The sequence below is a fragment of the Ranitomeya imitator genome, chromosome 3 (assembly GCF_032444005.1).
Source record: "Ranitomeya imitator isolate aRanImi1 chromosome 3, aRanImi1.pri, whole genome shotgun sequence".
NCBI classification, from domain to species: Eukaryota; Metazoa; Chordata; class Amphibia; order Anura; family Dendrobatidae; genus Ranitomeya; species Ranitomeya imitator.
In genome coordinates, this window is record NC_091284.1 from 695,522,758 (window position 1) to 695,544,067 (window position 21,310).

The window sequence follows — 21,310 nt, forward strand, 5'->3', positions numbered from 1 at the left end:
GAATGACATCACTGTCACCTTACACGGGAAAACCCCAACTGAAACTGCAGCTTTTCGTGGCTTCAGTTATTAAGAATTTGTATCATTCGCCACTAAAATGTTTGATCTTAAATGCATCCATCAGGCTACGGAAAATCTCCAGGATTAGTAAAAGCGAAACCTCAAGTATAAACGATGTTAGATATTCTTCACATTCGGCTGAGCCTCTGTGCAGTGTTATGTAGGCATTACCTGGTCCCATGCTATACACACACACAAATAGCAGCCATGATCTGTGAATGCTCACTACTGACAAGCTAGACTTTACATGGCTTACCTGTTATCAGGAATATGACCATTTTGGGCAGACTAAAAAATAAAAAACAAACAGTACGATCAGATACTACTAGTGCTTAGTGTTCCCATACCACAACTATGGTATTTAAAGGGATTGAACCCTTTCGGTAAATGTATGTTCCTAGATGCATGTTATTAAAAAGACACAATCCGCCCTGTACTACCTCTCCTTGAGTTCACCTGCGAGTCTCCACCACTGGCATTGGCAGTGCTCTGCGACGTTTGGCAAAGTCGCTGGGCTCACAGACTGGACATCGCGCTATAAACGTAATGCCGCACCACAGCCAACACCAGGCACCGGGGGCAGCCGCAGAACCTCACTGGTGGACCTGGTGAGTGAGAGTACAGAAACGGTTTGTTTCTTAATAATATCCTGGAGCTGGGGACATTCATTTTACTGAAAGGGAACAACCCCTTTCAGATACGCAAGTATTATTGAGTAGGGCCCCTATTTACCAAATTGTCACTGCAGGCAAAAGGAATAAAATGGGTAAAAGAAAAACATTTACCTCTCTTGCAAAAATCCTTTCCCGTACTCGCTGATATTCTTCTTCTCTCTCCTCTATGGATTTGCTCCGTCTCCCATCTTGCAAGGGAACTCTGATCTATAAAATATGAAAATAAGAACAGGAATGGTGGAAGTAACTAGAAAAAAAAACTAAACAATGAGTTGCAGAATCAGTTTTAGAGGGTGGAAAAATAGGTAATTGCCCAAGGACCTCATTGCAAAGCCTCTCCATCGAGAAGGGAAACAACCTGAGAGTGGAGAAATTATCTGCTCCATATACCTTGTAGATGCAAATCCCATCACGGATACTTGCACCTATATCAAGGATAGGGCTCTATCCTGAAAAGAGATGTGAATCCACAGCCACCTCTCCATTCTTACAGGCTACAGGATGGGCGTCCATGGACTTGAGAGAAGTGTGGTGGTTCAGAGATGGGACTTGCATTGGTCAGCCATTTATTTACTCAGAGCAAACATGCTCAGATAAGGTGTTATCAGAGCATGCTCGTGTGCTAATAGAGTATCTTTGTCTTGCTCAATACTTTGGTTGAGTCGCCGCAGCTGTTCGACAGCCACAACATATGCATAGGTAGCTTTTTTGCTATGCAATCCATGCACGAGTTGCAGCTGTTGAACAGCCACAAGACCTGCAGTTGCGGCGACTTGAACATAAATATTCGAGCACACCGAATATATTCTATTAGCACACGAACATGCCCGGATCACACCTTATCCAAGCACGTATGCTCATAACTACATATACATTTACAGAATGTCTACATCATATGTATGAATCAATGGTAGAACGACACAAGTTTTTTTTTTTTCTGCATTAGTCAAATGAAAGAAATGTATAAAACTAAGACATGGTCAGTGCAATGTTTAGTTACAGATGTGGACACACTGACAGAGGACGTGAAGACAGGCATTTATGCAAATACAAAAATTATCATTAAAAAATCTGCTCTACCTGATTATCATCACGGTCCATACTGGCATCATCTCGCTTTAGGATGAACCTTTGTTGAAATTCGCAGCTCTTTTCATCTTTGATGTGCTCCGAGAACCTTTGTTCAGGTCTGATAAACCAAGGAAAATTCATATAACCATGTCTGTGATCACAAGTAAAGGAGCCCCTTACACTCTTCTAAACCAGCACAGGAGTGAAGCATTTCCAATGTAGACTGCTTACTCCAACCACGTGCCCAAAGACTGGAATGCCTGTTGGTGTTCCTCAGACTGGAATACCTATAGGTGTTCCTCAGACTGGAATACCTATAGGTGTTCCTCAGACTGGAATACCTGTATGCGTTCCTCAGACTGGAATACCTGTAGGCGTTCCTCAGACTTGAATACCTGTAGGCGTTCCTCAGACTGGAATACCTGTAGGCGTTCCTCAGACTGGAATACCTGTAGGCGTTCCTCAGACTGGAATACCTGTAGGCGTTCCTCAGACTGGAATACCTGTAGGCGTTCCTCAGACTGGAATACCTGTAGACGTTCCTCAGACTGGAATACCTGTAGGCGTTTCTCAGACTGGAATACCAGCAAGTGTTCCTCAGACTGGAATACCTGTATTGCTTCTCTCCCCATTTTAGATTTAAAACTGTTTTTAACCCCACGATGACCAGAACCAGGCTGCCGATCTAGAATCTCAATGAAGAGGTAGTCTTGTATGCGCACTATGGCTTCCCTTCATGTCTATGGGACGAACTGGAATAAATGTCCATAGTCCAACTACTGATTAACAATATACCCTGTCATCTTGTGCATGCGGCTGCCAGCTGTAAAAGTAGCACTCTGGCTTATACCCATATGAGAGAAGGACATGGCATTTACAGGTTTGTAACATGCAATTGCTCCTTGTAATGGGAATTATCCTCATACCAACTCCTACAGTGTGAAGCAAAATGGATAACTACTACACATGCTTTAGGCCCAGTGGGACTTAACGACTTCTCCATGTCTAAATGTTAGTTTATTTGGAGCGGATAGGCATTCTGTTATTTTGTGTGAAGCATCAATACATTGCATACTAATAAGGCAATATGGGGGATTTAACGATTGTGTTCAATTCCCCCCTTCCTATGAGGCCATGTGAAAATTTCACAAGACATAAAACAGTCCGATAGTCGTCCTACTTGTATGTCCTTGCATTTGTAAGTCAATTTAAGTCAGCCATTCATTGTAATGTTGAGCCCATAGATTCTGTCTTCTGGGTAGACAAGTAGGTGGGATTACTGACCATCATGAGTATTAGAATTTGATATATCAGATTTTGCCTTCAGCATTTTGAAATTATTTTTTAACGTGAATACTGATCTGTGGTCTCAGCACTCAAGAGTTTGAATTCATCCCAAAGGGAAGTGATGGGGTTTGGGTAAATGCTCTGAGACCACTCTGGACACTTTATACAACTTTCAATTATACTAACTGATCCTACATGCACTAAACTGTGTCCATAAAAATACGGTTTGACAAGTGTGGTGTGACCACACTTGTCAAACCGTATTTTTATGGACACAGTTTAGTGCATGTAGGATCAGTTAGTATAATTGAAAGTTGTATAAAGTGTCACAGTCTACAGGAGCTTAAAAGTTTTCCCACAAATAGCATTTATCACCTATACACAGAATAGGCCATGAATGACTGATAACTGGGGGTCCCATGTTCACTATAAGAGGGGTCCAGAGTTCTCGTTCCTCCTAACTGCAAACAGAATTTAAAGAAGCAACATGTTCACTCATGGGCATTATCGCTCTATTCATTGTGTAAGGGACTAACGGATGGGTGCACACTGTACTCTGCTATCTCACTCAGTGATATGTGCTTCATCAATAACATGTTGGTAGTTAGCGAAAGTCTAATGGTGGCGCACCAAAAAGGGGAACCCGTCAGGTAAATTAAGGGGCCTAAATCAGGGGCAGGCAGCTATACTGTACACTAATACAGTGTTAACCCCTTGAAAACCCCTAAACATTAGAATGGGGGGAAAAAATTGACTTTTAATACTGCGATGTGCCACTTTGTCCAGCCACCTGGGCAATGCTGCAGCAAGGACTAGTCAAGGTTTCCTTGCAGAAAGTACATACTGTTTACTTTTATGTCCTACCTGCATGAAGCCATGTTGGGAGGAACATCAATCAAAGCTGTGTGGGCACACTAGCAACAAGGAGGAGACAGTGAGTGAAAAGCCATTTATTCATGGTCTCACTCCAGCACAATATGCCAATATGAATGTCTGGCAATCAACGACTACGAGCTCGTTCATTGGTAGCAATGTTTCTTAAGACAACTTAATAATCAATGTTAATCGGCCGCGCATTGTCCTGTGTGAATAGATAATGTGCTACCGACCACGTGACCTTCTACAGGCACAAAATCACTGGATTAATGATTGTTCTGTGGCCACAGATTGTTGGCTTGTCTAAACAAGCTAGTAAACCAACATTGGTGGTCATTTAACTACTGTGGCCTGCACACGGGAATGTGCCCTAATCCTACCTGCTGCACTGCCCTGGTGACTGGAAGGGGCAGCAGGTCATTAATAATCTAGATGTCAGCTTTTGCACACATCTGCTTTTCTACAAATTGGGGTGGTCCTAGTCAAATGACTATAGTGAAAAGTGATTGTCAAGGATGAAAATCTCGAGATTGCCATCCAGAAAAATAATTAAAAACCACCTTCTAGTTATAAGTCTTGATTGAGCATTGCCTAGTCCATTTGTTGTCTGGTATTTTGCCCTTATCTATGCACCCAATTCATTAAACTATTTGCGTCTTTTTTTAAGTCAACTCTATGTGCTCGATTGTGTTTTTTTGTTCTCCCTCCCCCGCTCTGTGGGTGAAGTTCAGCGATTCCAGATGTTTTAATTTTATTCATCAATTGCAAGTTTTTAAAAAGTTGCAAAATTCGGAGAGTCGCCACTCGCTTTTGACTTTGCGCCAAATTCATTGCCAGTTTGAAGAATTTAGCACAGAGAACGGCAAGAAATTCTACTAAACAAAAAAGAGCAAATAATTATTTGAGGACGTAGTGAGCTCATAGTGGGTAACTTACATTCGTGTGTTACCGGTTTTATTAATGATTACGGCTTTGCCTGTTTGGTCTACATTATGATCCATGCCAAAATAGGCAGCAGCACGGTGCAAAAGCATCCTGTGATATGAGGTCATTTGTGGAAACTTCTTAAATTGATTGCTGAAGAAAGAAAAGAAACACAGGCAAGATGTAATACTGAAAGATTAGAGCGCAATACAAACCTATGGCCAAATACAGACTCTGCAACTTAGTGCATTACAATATGATCATTTGCTTAACATAATGCCCATCCACCACCAACTTTGGGTTCCCCTTAGAAATCATCAAAATATGGAAACTGGCCAAAATTTCTTTGTACAAGACAATGCATTCCTAATGTAAGGCAATAGAGGCAAAGTTTGCATACATTTAAACCTCCAATTGGGCTGCCGATGGAGAGGCACTTTTGAGAGGAGGACGTTCGCGCTGATCTGATAATTACATTATATTAGATCTAACATTAACCCCTTTACCCCAAGGGTGGTTTGCACGTTAATGACCAGGCCAATTTTTACAATTCTGACCACTGACCACTGTCCCTTTATGAGGTCATAACTCTGAAACGCTTCAACGGATCCTGGTGATTCTGACACTGTTTTCTCGTGACATACTGTACTTCATGCTAATGGTAACATTTATTTGAAATTACCTGCATTTATTTGTGGGAAAAAAAACGGAAATTTGGCGAAAATTTTGGAAATTTTGCAATTTTCCAACTTTGAATTTTTATACCCTTAAATCAGAGTTATGTCACACAAAATACTTAAAAGGTAACATTTCCCACATGTCTACTTTATATCAGCACAATTTTGGAACCAAAATTTTTTTTTGTTAGGCTATTTATTTAGGTGTGGGGAGGTGGGGGAGGAGTTCCGGCCACGCATGCGCGGTCGGAAAAAGCAGTCCGTCGGCAGCAAAAAACGTTACATGTAACGTTTTTTGCTCCCGGCGGTCCGCCACAACACGGCGCAACCGTCGCACGAAGGTTGCGACGTGTCGCAATGCGTCGCTAATGTTAATCTATGGGGCAAAAACGCATCCTGCAAACAACTTTGCAGGATGCGTTTTTTCCCCTAAACGACGCATTGTGACGTATTGAAAAAAACGCCAGTGTGAAAGTAGCCTTAGCGAGTTATAAGGGTTAAAAGATGACCTGCAATTTCTCATTTTTACAACACCATTTTTTTTAGGGACCACATCACATTTGAAGTCACTGAGGGGTCTATATGATCGAAAATACCCAAGTGTGACACCATTCTAAAAACTGCACCCCTCAAGGTGCTCAAAACCACATTCAAGAAGTTTATTAACCCTTCAGGTGATTCACAGGAATTTCTGGAATGTTTTTAAAAAAAAAAATTAACATTTAACTTTTTTTTCACAAAAAATTTACTTTAGCTCCAATTTATTTTATTTTACCAAGGGTAACAGGAGAAATTGGACCCCAAAGGTTGTTGTACAATTTGTTCTGAGTACGCCGATACCCCATATGTGGGGGTAAACCATTGTTTGGGCGCGTGGCAGAGCTCGGAAGGAAAGGAGCGCCATTTGACTTTCCAATGCAAAACTTACTTGAATTGAGATGGGACACCATGTCGCGTTTGGAGAGTCCCTGATGTGCCTAAACATTGAAACCCCCACAAGTGACACCATTTTGGAAAGTAGACCCCTTAAGGAACTTATCTAGATGTCTGGTGAGCCCTTGGAACAACCAAGTGTTTCACTAGTTTATAACGCAGAGCCGTGAAAATAAAAAAATCTTTTTTTTTCCCCACAAAAATTATTTTAGCCCCTAGTTTTGTATTTTCCCAAGGGTAACAGGAGAAATTGGACCCCAAAAGTTGTTGTCCAATTTGTCCTGAGTACGCCGATACCCCATATGTTGGGGTAAAAACCCGTGTTTGGGTACATGGGAGAGGTCAGAAGGGAAGGAGCACTTACTTTTTCAATGCAGAATTGGCTGGAAATGAGATTCCCATGTCGCATTTGGAGAGCCCCTGATGTGCCTAAACAGTGGAAACCCCCAATTCTAACTGAAACCCTAACCCAAACACACCCCTAACCCTAATCCCAACTGTAAATGTAATCCAAACCCTAACTTTAGCCCCAACCCTAATTGTAGCCCTAACCCTAACTGTAGCTCCAACCCCAACCCTAACTTTAGCCCCAACCATAACTCTAACTTTAGCCCCAACCCTATTGGGAAAATGGAAATACATTTTTTAAAATTTTATTATTTTTCCCTAACTAAGCGGGTGATGACGGGGGGCTTGATTTACTTTTATAGCGGGTTTTTTTAGCGGATTTTTATGATTGGCAGCCATCACACACTAAAAGATGCTTTTTTATTGCAAAAATTGTTTTTGCGTCTCCACATTTTGAGAGCTATAATTTTTCCATATTTTGGTCCACAGAGTCATGTGAGGTCTTGTTTTTTGCGGGACAAGTTGACGATTTTATTGGTAACATTTTCGGGCACGTGACATTTTTTGATTGCTTTTTATTCCGATTTTTGTGAGAATGAACAAAAACCAGCTATTCATGAATTTCTTTTGGGGGTGGGAAGGGGGGGGGGCGGGGGGCGTTTATACCGTTCTGCGTTTGGTAAAATTGATAAAGCAGTTTTGTTCTTCTGGTCAGTACGATTACAGCGATACCTCATTTATATAAGTTTTTTATGTTTTGGCGCTTTTATACGATAAACTATTTTATATAAAAAAAATCATTTTTGCATCTCTTTATTCTGAGGACTATAACTTATTTTTTTGCTGATGATGCTGTATGGCAGCTCGTTTTTTGCAGGACAAGATGACGTTTTCAGCGGTACCATGGTTATTTATATCCGTCTTTTTGATCGCGTGTTATCCCACTTTTTGTTTGGCGGTATGATAATACAGCTTTGTTTTTTGCCTTTTTTTAAAGTGTTCATTGAAGGGGTTAACTAGTGGGACAGTTTTATAGGTCGGGACGTTAAGGACGCGGCGATACTAAATATGTGTACTTTTATTGTTTTTTTTTTATTTAGGTGAAGAAATTATAGTGACAGATTGCTGATCTGACACTTTGCAGTGCACTGTGTCAGATCAGCGATCTGACAGGCACTGCAGAGAGGCTTCCTGGCGCCTACTCTGTGCAGGCGCTTGAAAGCCACCTCCCTGCAGGACCCGGAAGGCCCCCCGCGGCCATTTTGGATTTGGGCCTGCAGGGAGGAGGAGGTAGGAGACCCTCGGAGCTACGCGATCACATCGCATTGCTCCGAGGGTTTCAGGGAAGCACACATGGAGCCCCCGCCCTGCGCATGCTTCCCTATGCCGCCGGAATGCTGCGATCATCTTTGATCGCAGCGGTTCGGGGGTTAATATGCGAGGAGCGGTCCGTGACCACTCCTGGCACATAGTGACAGATGTCAACTGCGATAGTCAGCTGACACCCGGCCGTGCTCTCCCCGTGAGCGCGGCTGATCGCGCTGGACGTACTATTCTGTACATGGGAAGTAGGGCCCACCCCACATGGACGGAATAGTATGTCCAATGGTAGAAAGGGGTTAAATAGAAGGTTTTCTTTGACATTTGAAAACTTATTAGAATGTGCCCTACCCCTTTAAGTGTCTCTCCTAGGTAATGGCCCCCAAAAAAGAAGCAACCTAATTTCTAAGCATAAAATGCCTTGGCGCCTCAACAAAAAGCATTGCATCCGTGTACTGTTAAATCTAGGGGAAATGTATTCACATGCTCCATTTAAACAACCTCATTTTGAGGCATCACACCAAGACAAAATATCTGTACTTTGATGTTTATTTCTAACTAGGTCAGGAAATAAAAATACACCAACCTCTGGGATTAGCACCACATCACATGCTGAATATATGCGGGCCGCAGCATGTTCATTTACATAAGGATTCTCACCATCTACATGGCGAGGAGCATCCGGCCACCACTTACCTATTGTCATTAATAAATTCAAGGATTTCTTGTTCTAGTTTTAGCAGCATCATTCTGTCCCTATGGAAAGTAAACTTTGGATTAGTCATTTACAACATTTCTGTAGCTGTTATAGTACGTGAAATATCCTTAAAGCAGAAACGGCCAACACATAAAAGCAGAAAATGTGCACAAAATACTGGAGTCACAAACTAAAGTTCACACCCCAGAGGAGATTAAGGGGCAGCACCATACACGAGACCTCAGCTGCTTCTATCCTATGGGGAGAATTTATTATTAGCACAAGGCATACTGTATGTGCGCACTTTTTGACCTTTCGCACCACTTCAGAGTGTGTGTATAGTTATTATGCTTTGCTTACATCATCATCACTGCCCCCATTGGGGCTCACAGTCTAAGTTCCCGTTCAGCAGGACTTTGATATGTGGGAGGAAACCCACACAAACACTGGGAGAACATACAAACTCCTTTAATATGTTGTCCCTGGTGGGAATTGACCCCAGAGCTGCAAAGCAACAGTGCTAACCACTGAGCCACCGTGCTGCCCAGAGAACTATACTTCATATATGCAAGAAAAGTTTGTTATATTAGTGCACACACCACAAATATGTGCTAAATTTACTAATGCGACGGACAATCCTAAATGAATAGAGCACACCTTACTTCTGCAGGCTTTTGGTTCAAGACTGACATATGAAACACCAGTCTTCAGAAATTCACTGTATGCACTGGACATCTTGGAGAAGCCATTTTCTATTAGCCATAGCAGCATCACCCCATTAACCGTGGCTCTTGCCAAGACATGGAATAACCAATGTCAATGTGAATTTTTTAACCAGTGCAAGACTAAGACTGGGTTGTTTTTCCCCAGGCCAGGCACATCATTTTTTTTTTTCTTTATTCATACACAGGGTATTAAGAGCGCAAAAATTCTTGCATAACGTATGGCCTCCTTTATAGTATAGCATCCACGGGAGTGCTACAAAAAACCACCTACAGGACAACATCTGAAAGGAAGCATTACCAGCGTGGTATCGAATGGTTAACAGAGTGAAGTGTGATGGCCACTCTCTGCTCTCCTGATCTCACTGCAGACCAGTGTGTAATTATATCTGAACTAGATGGTGGCCCGATTCTAACACATCGGGGATTCTAGAATATGTATGTAGTTTATTTATGAAGTAAACGTGAGTGAACTATGTGGCACTGTGACCAACAACTTGTTCAGTAAGCGTGACTGAACTACATCACACTGTGACTGACAGAACTTGTTCAGTAAACGTGAGTGAACTATGTCGCACTGTGAATGGGGGTTAAATTCCGCGCCAATATCACTGATTGGTCGCAGCCGGCTGGTGCGACCAATCAGAGACACGGGATTTCCGTTACAGACAAACAGAGAATGCTGCATAGGCAGCATCAATAGTAAAAACTTGGTCACACAGGGTTAATAGCGGCGGTAACGGAGTGAGTTACCCGCGGCATAACGCGGTCCGTTACCGCTGGCATTAACCCTGTGTGAGCGGTGACTGGAGGGGAGTACGGAGCGGGCGCCGAGCACTGACTGCAGGGGAGTAGGGAGGGACTAATCGGACTGTGGCCATCGCCGATTGGTCGCGGCAGCCATGACAGGCAGCTGGCGAGACCAATCAGCGACTTGCATTTCCATGACAGACAGAGGCCGCGACCAATGAATATCCGAGCCAGACAAACAGAAAGAAGGACAGACGGAAGTGACCCTTAGACAATTATATAGTAGATCTCACACGGATAAACTTTCTCTAAGCAATTGTAGGGATGACATATTTCTCCTACATGTTGCTAAATTAGTCTTCCCATAGGTCAATGTCATGTAGGGGAAGACATACACCCCCCCAGAGAATAATCTCTGCTAATGCCCTCTTGGACTTGAAAGGAATCTGTCACCACATCTGACCTATCTAACCTATTATGGGCATACAGGTAATAGACTGCAGAAAAAAGTCCAACCTGTATGCCTAACATCAGATGCCTTGCTATTGATGTACCATCTTCATCACTTTATACAAATGACCTCTTCCAGGCTATGGGAAGGACGGTGCCTGGAAGATTAGCTCTGCCTCCAGAGCTTATTTTAAACGAAAGGGGGAATTACCAGTGTGATATCGAATATACACCAGTGTGATGTGTAATGGTTACCAGTGTGATGGCCACTATTTGCTCTCCTGACCTCACTGCAGAGCTGTGTGTGGTTATAACTGACATCTGCAGGTTCCTCTCAGCTTCATCTTTCATCTCACAGGCAGACACAACTGTAATATTGTTACAATAGAGCAGAGCTCATGCGCATGCGTTTTTGCAGCGGTTTTGACACGTTTTTGACGCGTTTTTTTCCGGACACTTCCCAATGCATTTTGGAGTGGGAAATCCGCAAAAAAAAACCGCAAAATTAATGAACATACTGCGGTTTTTACCGCGATGCGTTTTTTTTGCGGAAAAAAACGCATCATGTGCACAAAACATGCGGAATTCATTCTAAATGATGGGATGCTTATTGTATGCGGTTTTTTTTGCGGTTTTATAGCGTTTTTATCAGGAAAAACCGTGAAAAAAACGCAACGTGTGCACACAGCCTAATGAGGATCTTTCACCAATATTGGCCTATTGGTTTTTTTCGCGGACAAAAACGCATCATGTGCACAAAACATGCAGAATTCATTCTAAATGATGGGGTGCTTATTGTAAGTGATTTTTTTTTTTTTGCGGTTTTATAGCGTTTTTATCAGGAAAAAACGTGAAAAACACGCGAAAAAAAACGCAACGTGTGCACACAGCCTAACAATAGGTTGTGTTTTCATGACACATTTCCTCTAGTTGAGACTCAACATTTTGCAAATCAAAGTGTAGCTGAACAAGATCAAGTTTTCAAACATGTCTTCGGGCGTCACAGAAAAACATGCTTTGTACATTGCATCCAAAAGAACAGTTGCTATAACCACCACCAGTGCGCTAATAATAAATGATCCACCTGTAAAACTGGGAGAACAGCCACAAAATGTGCTATTTGTGAGGACTAGCGACAGAGAAACATTAGGATAACAAAGTACAGGACCGAAAGATGCAGGAAAATTACAACAGGATTGTAGCTGACACAATCTGAGTATGGCCACTTAGGAAACAGAGGCTCCTCTCCATTATGTGACCATCCATCTAGCTCATATATAGAAAACAAAAAATGGCGCTACTGCCCCAGGGCACGTCACCAAAACAGCTTTCATAGAGATCTGATGCGTAGAGGCCAGAATGATCCTCAAAATCTAGGACTAGTTTTTAATAAAAGGCTTCTGCAATTTATCCATGACAGGTATAATAAATACCTTGGGTTATTCTTCAGTGTGTTCACTAAAAATTCATGTACGTCTATTCCAGTAGAGTCTGTGTACTCTTGACTAGAATCTGTAAGAAGACAAAGAAAAGACAATCATTATGGAATAAGACCCTGCGTGCGGGAAGCAAGTCACGTTATAAAATATGGCAGGAGATTTACTAATCCTGTGCACTATTCAGGCAGTACAAGCGCCATCATGCTGGAGGAGAAATTTGGCGCATCTTTCGATACTTTTTCCTAACTTAGCTACATTGAAAGAAGCTTAAGGCCATGTTCACACTTTGCAGTTTTTACCGCGGAACTGCGGCGATTTTGCAGCTGCGGGTCCGCAGCAGTTTCCATAGCGTTAAGGCTACTTTCACACTAGCGTCGGAATCTGCCCGTCGCAATGCGTCGGGCCGAGATTCCGACGCTAGCGTTTGATGCGCCGCACAACGGGTGCAGCGGATGCATTTCTCCGATGCATCCGCTGCCCCATTGTGAGGTACGGGGAGGTGGAGTTCCGGCCGCGCATGCGCGGTCGGAAAAAGCGGACCGTCGGCAGCAAAAAAAACGTTACATTTAACGTTTTTTGCTCCCGGCGGTCCGCCACAACACGGCGCAACCGTCGCACGACGGTTGCGACGTGTGGCAATGCGTCGCTAATGTTAATCTATGGTGCAAAAACGCATCCTGCAAACAACTTTGCAGGATGCGTTTTTGCCATAAACGACGCATGGCAAAAAACGCCAGTGTGAAAGTAGCCTAAGAGAAATCTGTCGGCACTTGACTGCAAGTACGTACATTGCATGTGAGCTTTGAAGAGTGGCACAATGTCGGCGTAACAAAACGTTTCAACATTTTCGTGACGGCGGTGCGGCAGGCAAGCGACACCACAGCGCATTTAACTCCTGACAAGCTGGGGCATTTCCTTCACCAAAAATCTCCCACCAGATTTCCGGCGTAGTGCAAGAGGCACACGCCACTAAATAGACACTGCAGACTCATCTCGATGAATCAGGGACGGGGTCCTGATTTCATATCCGGCCTGGAATACCAATTTAAGCCCTCTTTCACATGCCAGCATCTTGGTCAGCAGCTAGCATTTATTTTTGAAAGCCACAATTAGGACTGATCTCAAATATTAGAAGAGATGAAAATCTTTCCAATAAACGTTTTCTCTGTAGGCTTCATTGGTTTGGGCTGATGAACACTGAGGAACATTACAGGTTTCTGAACAAGTGATGCCCTAACCAACATCATCCCTAGAATGAATGGGTTACGATAGATTTAGTAACTCCAACAAATCAGGGTAGGAGGCATTGAAGGAGTGTGGAAACCCCATGAAACCAAAACCTGTCCGAGACCTTCAAATTTTGTACTATCACATTCACAACAGCTACTGGATACAAATCCATACCAACCTCTAGACAACATTTTCTTTGGCCCCTTCTCTTTACTTTTTTCCTCCTTCTCAGACCCATCCTTGCAGGACTTCTCCTCCTTATCAGACGGGCAGCTGATATGCAACTGAATGACATCCTGCCACAGAACAAAGCTCAGTTACACAGTGTACATGGCGCACAGACGAACAGGGACAACGGTGGGCATCGTTTTCTTCAATTCTTCCTCCAGAGTCCTTTACTAGTAGTATAAAAGATCCATAACTTGTTTTCTTTCAGAATTATGCAGAAGAACAACCTCATTATGGAATTGGAGACATGTGGAATTCCATTAAAAAGCACCTAGCACATTTGTGGGTATAAACCAAAACATTGTGGACTTGTGCGTGAGGTTTTAAGCCAAGAGTATTGGCTGGCCACTACAGGCTTTATAAGTTCCTAACCAAACCCATCCACACGATTTCCTTTATCCCCATTATAAGCCCATGGAGGTCCCATGTGTATATTATATTATTATTTGATCACAGTGTTTAAACATGTGTGTGAGACAATAGTACCGGTGTCAGCGTTTTGGATCAGTATATCATCAGCATATGATCCGTGTGTTGATTTTTGGCCATCAGTGTCTTTCATGAATGGATAAACGACAAAGCTTCTCCTATGCTTTGCTATGTTAAATACGTACAGCACATAGATTGTACACAAATGCCATCCATGTGCTGTACGTGTTTTACACGGACCCATAGCCTTGTAGTGGCCCTTGTCATCCATACTGTTAAAAAATGGACAAATCTCTGTGCGCTTTTGTATGGACACAATCTGTGTAAAGACACGGACATGTGCATAGCACCATAGGTTATAATGGGAATGGTTTCTATCCGTGAAACATGGACATCTAAAGGAGAACGACGTCGCTAGATCCCAGCACTTCCAGACTGTTGCTCTACTTCCATGTCCTGGAATCAATCTTAGTTTTGATGAAAGATGACAGATGTAGGAATCAAAGTGTACAGTAACAGTGTGAAAGTAAAATGATGTCCCACCTTAGCTGCCCCAAGAGCTTCATTCACACAGTGTAGCAACACTTCCATTCAACAGTCCCTTTAAACAAGGCCCCACAGATACAGACAGAGTCCAAAGATTTACACTGAACTATTGATCCTAAAATGACTACTACAAAAGATTAACAGATATCAAAAGGCGCATTAAAAAAATGTTCATGGAGCCACAATTTTACCTGAGGTTCCAAGGGGCAATCTAGAAATGGTCCAGATGACTCTTCACATACAGCTAAGCTTCTCACCAATTTTAACTTCGAGTTTGACTAAAGAGAAAAATAAAATATTCCTTGCACATAAATGACACCATAGGGCAGTTTCATAAGGCTAGAAAATGCACCCTAAGGCAGTCATCATTTCTTTTGCGCCTGTTTTTTTTGTTTGTTTGTTTTTTTTGTTTGCTTATTCTTTTTACTTTTTTTTTTTTTTCGGAGTCTATGTTATGTGTGCTCACTTGTTTGTTTTTCGTTTTCCACTTTGCGTGCAGAATTTAGCCAATCCAGATGTTTATGATTCCTCAACTGCTCCACGCCAACCTCCTGCCCTACCACAATGTATTTTGCAGTGTGTCAGTACTTTGGTGCAATTTTTCTGCCATTCTGCACAACGTGAACTTTTTGCACCGCAAAAACAGTGCAAGACAAAAGAAACTTAAAAAGAAAAAAATTGAATGAATTGTGCACCATTTTGAAGAATTTGGCTAGAAAAACAGTATCTAATACCACAAGTCAAAAAAGGAAAGTAACTTAAAAAACAAAACAAAAAAAGAAACAAGACGCAAATGATGAATTGGGGGGGGGGGGAGATGTCGACGATCTAGCAGACCTGTTTCTTTTGCGTACATATGAATGACAGCTAAATGGCTTCTCAATGCAAATCCCTTTTGTCCTGCTGTGGAGGCGTATAACCACATAATATCCAGATATAGATAGATTGATCTGTGGATCTCCACACATTTGATTTTGCTCATTTTTGCCACGACCACCAGGTTGGGAGAATGTGGAATTACACAGTGCCCGTTCAGATGAATGTCCCAATAAGGACGGTTCAAACCCATAAGAATCAGAGTCCCTCCCCTCGCATACAGCCGCCCTCCGTTCTAGGTTATGGAGGGAAGCTTCCCCTTTATGTTGTCCATATGCCATATCCGCACACAGACGGGGCTTTCGTTATGTCTGCTATATTTTGGGTGAAACCTTTCGACAGGTGGATTTAGCACAGCAAGACACGCTACAAGTATGACTTGCATACAGCAGCTCTGGCACTTACAGTCTCATGACTGGCAGCAAACTTATATTTAATAATTACATTTTTATTGAAACATTTTTATATTCAACAAGAAAGACTTGAAAAAAAGCAATAAAGATTAGCAGATTACAATGAACATGGAGTAAATCAGCTTTGTGATATAGATGCAACATTATGGTGAAATACGAAATTTCCTATATTCCATATTTTTCAGATTATAAGACGCACTCCATCCACCCCCAAATTTGGGAGGAAAACGGAGGAGTGTCTTATAAGCGGAATGTACTGGCTGCGGTGGAGAGGGGTCGCAGTGGGTAAGGTCGCCGCTGCAGGAGGCCGGTGGCAGGAGTAGGGCGATGCTGCAGGCCACATGCTGGGAGAAGGGGGTGTCCCAGCGGTGCGAGGCTGCAGGCCCTGAGTGCCCTTCCCACTGATTTCCATGCGGTGGGCTCCGGAAGAATGGCCGCCTGAGGTAGCGCATGCGCAGATTGAGATCTCGTGAGCAGAGATATCAGGAGATCATAAGATAAAAAGCTGACCACCAAACCTACTTTTTACAGATTTTTGGCAATTCATTCATGTATGGTAAAACATAACTTCTTATAAATGACACCTTCCAGACATGAGATTTCTGGAGATGGGAGGGAGATCCTGGGCTTTAGCCTGATTGCATATTATTTTAGTCTACATGGGAGTGAACATGCCAAATAATTCAAGAACTATGAAAACGGCATAATCCAGCTCTACAACGTAGGGTGCGAAAATGAAAAAAACCACAAGAGGAGCAATAGCTGTGGGTGGTATACCTTGGCTCTCTTCCTGGCATGTCCGTGGCTAGGATTTCGCCTCTACACCATTGGAATAAGCCCGTGAGAGAAGAGAAAAAAAAAACAGTGAAACCAATAAAGAGAAGCAAACAGCAGCGACACATTGCGATTGCAGACATCTACATACACGGTCTAGTCATGTAAACGGAACCAGAGGAGGCAGATTTTACTATTTGAGTAAAGATGCATCAAAAAACAAACATTCAATAATATTTTAAGAATATTTCCCAACAGGAATAAGCAGTAAGAGAACATAGGACATCAAATAAAGCATCCTCAGGCTACATTCACAATAGTGTTAGGGTCTCCATGAAACTCCGGCTACAAATGTGGCCGCCACATAGTCTCTCAGCTTCAGGCGGACCCTACAAACTATGGTGGGCTCAGTTTTGCTTCTGAATGATCAGCTGTCACTTTAACATTAAAAATAAATATAACTCTGCATTCTGGGCTATTTTCCCAATAGGCTATGTTCCCACAATGAGCTTATAGCGAGTTTATGCTGCAGATTTTCTGACGCATTTCTGCACATATTATGGAAATGAGGTCACTTGGGTTTTTTCACTGCTTTTTTTCGTCTCTTGTTGGTGTGTAACTATGTAAATAGACTACTTTGTGTTTCATGCGTCCTGGTATTTGGCCTTCAGAAAACTATTAGGCCATGTTCACACAGGGCGTTTTTTACCGCGGAACCGCGGCGGTTTTGCCGCTGCGGTTCCGCAGCTGTTTTCCATGCAGGGTACAGTACACTGTACCCTATGGAAAACAGGACACACTGTGCACATGGTCCGGAAATTGTAAAAAAAAAGCCGCGCTGAATAGCTCCCGGAAAAAAGAAGGAGCATGTCAATTCTTCTTCCTGAACCGCAGCGGTTCTGCACCCATAGACCTCCATTGTGAGGTCAAAATCGCAGTAAAACCCGCAGATCAAAAATATATCTGCGGGTTTTACTGCGATTTGATGTGCAGAACCGCTGCAGCAGGAAGTGCGGGGGAGCGGGCGGAAGTGCGTGGGCGGAGTGTGGCTGCCCCCCCGTGCTCCGATCCCGCCCCCCCGTGCTCCGATGCCCCCCCCCCCCCCGTGCTCCGATGCCCCCCCCCCCGTGCCCTAATCTCCCCCCATTATACTTACCCGGCGTCCCGGTGTCCGTCCGGCCGTCTTCTCCCTGGGCGCCGCCATCTTGCAAAATGGCGGGCGCATGCGCAGTGCGCCCGCCGAATCTGCCGGCCGGCAGATTCGCTCCAAAGTGCATTTTGATCACTGAGATATAACCTATCTCAGTGATCAAAATAAAAAAATAGTAAATGACACCCCCCCCCACTTTGTCACCCCCATTGGTAGGGACAATAAAAAAATTAAGAATTTTTTTTTTTTTTTTTTTCACTAAGGTTAGAATAGGGTTAGGGGTAGGGTTAGGGGTAGGGTTAGGGTTAGGGTTAGGGGTAGGGTTAGGGGTAGGGTTAGGGGTAGGGTTAGGGGTAGGGTTAGGGGTAGGGTTAGGGGTAGGGGTAGGGTTAGGGGTTGGGTTAGGGGTAGGGTTAGGGGTAGGGGTAGGGTTAGGGTTAGGGGTAGGGGTAGGGTTAGGGTTAGGGGTAGGGTTAGGGTATTTTCAGCCATTTTAGCCCTAAAAAGCTTCCTAGGAAACACACAGTAAAAAAAGGATAAAAAAACGCATCAAAAAACGCATCAAAAACGGACAAAAAAAGGACCTGCGTTTTCTGCCAAGAGCTGCAGTTTTTAAAAAAAACTGTCCTGAAAAAAAAAGGATGGAAATCCTGAACGTGTGAACATACCCTTATACAGTTACGTGGGGACCACATGTACTTTTAGTGCGTTTCTGCAGTGAAAACACACTAGAAAGACAAATGCGTTTTTACCTGCGGATTTACCCATATAATGAAAGTCTATGGGGAAAACAGGCACATTAAACCGTTTTAACCAATCACAGCATGTGTTCCATGGAGGAGAGTCTGACCGCCACAGACTTGATATTGATGAACTATTGTAAAGATAGGTAATCAATAGTGACGAGCGAGCGTGCTCAGATAAGGAGCTACCCACTAATAGAGCATCTTCGCCATGCTCAAATATTATGCTAGAGTAGCCATGGCTGCATGTCTCGGGATTATTCGACAGCCGCAACACATGCAGGGATTTCCTTTCTGTTATGCAATCCCTGCATGTGTTGCAGATGTCGAATAATCGTGAGACATGAAGTCACGGCGACGCGAACATAGCATTCGAGCATGCCAAAGACACTACTAGCACACGAGCACGCTCAGATGGCACCTTATCAGAGGACGCGCACTCAACTAGTAATCAATAATAAATTCACAGTAAACGCTATTAATGGGTACTGTCTGTTTCTTTGTGTCTTCATCTTTGATGCCTTATTTAATTGCAATTTTGGGAGTTAAAAAAAAAAATTAGTTAGATACACTTATTGTACTCAAAATGAGTGGAACTGGTTAGTGTTACTCTCCTTGTGAGGTTTTAGGTTAGGGTACAAAAACTGCAAGGCATAGCTGTGTCATTGATGTATAGATTCCGAGACTTTTCTCATCCTTCGGGTATGGAGTCTGTAAATACTTTAAGGCGTTTAATGTGAATTTTGACTCTGGTGGACCTGAGAGATTCCTTTCCTTTTAACCCCTTCATGACCCAGCCTATTTTGACCTTAATGACCTGGCCATTTTTTGCAATTCTGACCAGTGTCCCTTTATGAGGTAATAACTCGGGAACGCTTCAACGGATCGTAGCGATTCTGAAACTGTTTTTTCATGACATATTGGGCTTCATGTTAGCGGTAAATTTAGGTCGATAATTACTGCGTTTATTTGTGAAAAAAATGAAAATTTGGCGAAAATTTTGAAAATTTCATAATCTTCAAATTTTGAATATTTTTTTTCTGTTAAACCAGAGAGTTATGTGACATAAAATAGTTAATATATAACATTACCCACATGTCTACTTTACATCAGCGCAATTTTGTAAACAAATTTTTTTTTTTTTGCTAGGAAGCTATAAGGGTTAAAATTTGACCAGCGATTTCTCATTTTTACAACAAAATTTACAAAACCATTTTTTTTTAGGAACCACCTCACATTTGAAGTCAGTTTGAGGGGTCTGAATAGCTGAAAATACCCAAAAGTGACACCATTCTAAAAACTGCACCCCTTAAGGTGCTCAAAAACACATTCAAGAAGTTTATTAACCCTTCAGGTGCTTCACAGCAGCAGAAGCAACATGGAAGGAAAAAAAAAAAAGAACATTTCACTTTTTAGTCCCAAAAAATGATCTTTTAGCAACAATTTTTTTTACTTTCCCAAGGGTAAAAGGAGAAACTGGACCCCAAAAGTTGTTGTCCAATTTGTCCTGAGAACACCGATACCCCATATGTGGGGGGAACCACTGTTTGGGCACAGGACAGGGCTCGGAAGGGAGGGAGCGCCATTTGACTTATTGAATGCAAGATTGGCTGGAATCAATGGTGGCACCATGTCGTGTTTGGAGACCCCCTGATGTGCCTAAACAGTGGAATTTTTTTTATTTTGATCACTGTACTAGAACCTATCACAGTGATCAAAATGTACGTGGAATGAATCTGCCGGGCGGCAGATTCGGCGGGCGCACTGCGCATGCGCCTGCCATTTTGGAAGATGGTGGCGCCCATAGGAGAAGACGGAGGTACACCGGGACTCGGTAATTATGGGGAAGTGGGATCAAACAGCGGGGGGGGTTGGGGGTGGGGGTGGGGACAGAGGGGAGAGGAGGGCACGGAGGACAGGACGGAGGGGTAGGAAACACTGATGCCGGTGGCAGATCGCCGCTGTCAGTCGGTGGCGGGGACAGATCGGGGTCTCCAGTCGTGGCCGATGATATTGCAGCATCGGGCATGGCTGGATTGTAATATTTCACCAATTTTCATAGGTGAAATATTACAAATTGCTCTGATTGGCTGTTAAAAGTGAAACAGCCAATCAGAGCGATCGTAGCCACGTGGGGGTAAAGCCACCCCCCCTGGGCTGAAGTACCACTCCCCCTGTCCCTGCAGGTTGGGTGAAATTTGAGTTAACCCTTTCACCCGATCTGCAGGAACGCGATCATTCTGTGACGCAGCATATGCGTCACAGGTCGGATTGGCACCGACTTTCATGACGCATACGCTGTGTCACAGGTCGGGAAGGGGTTAAAGGGAACCTGTCATGTGACAAAACGTTAATGTTGCAGATAGATGGTTAATATGAAGGTTATTAGAGTGCTAAAGTTGTGCAGCCTCAGCAATGGAAACTAGGCTGCCTGTAGAAAATTAACTTAATTCTTCCTGGCAGCCTATGGCTTTCAGTCAGAGGTGCAGCTTCAGTCAAGGGTCAGTACATAATGAGTGGTGGCTATAACCATACCCTGGCATGGACTGAACACCAGCTCTGCATGCCACCTGTGCTGATTTGGCTGTCAGTCAGTGCAGGGGCACGGTCACCATGTACTGAACGATGACTAAAGTCGTGCTTCTATAACTAAAAGCCAGAGGCTACCAAGAGTAATAAAGTTAATTTCCTCT

The 21,310-nt window shown here is 43.2% G+C and overlaps 1 protein-coding gene across 4 annotated transcripts in view; it reads right to left on the reverse strand.

Annotated features, from left to right (window-relative positions):
• The window catches only part of R3HDM2 (R3H domain containing 2), a 146,203-nt gene that overhangs the window by 28,394 nt on the left and 96,499 nt on the right, over window positions 1–21,310 (reverse strand). For all 4 annotated transcript variants that reach the window (XM_069758548.1, XM_069758551.1, XM_069758552.1 and 1 more), the window contains 9 exons: window positions 16,728–16,769; window positions 14,853–14,939; window positions 13,637–13,754; window positions 12,223–12,301; window positions 8,867–8,926; window positions 4,905–5,045; window positions 1,815–1,923; window positions 846–941; window positions 317–348 (listed from right to left, as the gene is read on the reverse strand). In XM_069758548.1, the coding sequence (XP_069614649.1) occupies window positions 317–348; window positions 846–941; window positions 1,815–1,923; window positions 4,905–5,045; window positions 8,867–8,926; window positions 12,223–12,301; window positions 13,637–13,754; window positions 14,853–14,939; window positions 16,728–16,769 (764 nt within the window). The remainder of the gene's footprint in view (window positions 1–316; window positions 349–845; window positions 942–1,814; window positions 1,924–4,904; window positions 5,046–8,866; window positions 8,927–12,222; window positions 12,302–13,636; window positions 13,755–14,852; window positions 14,940–16,727; window positions 16,770–21,310) is intronic.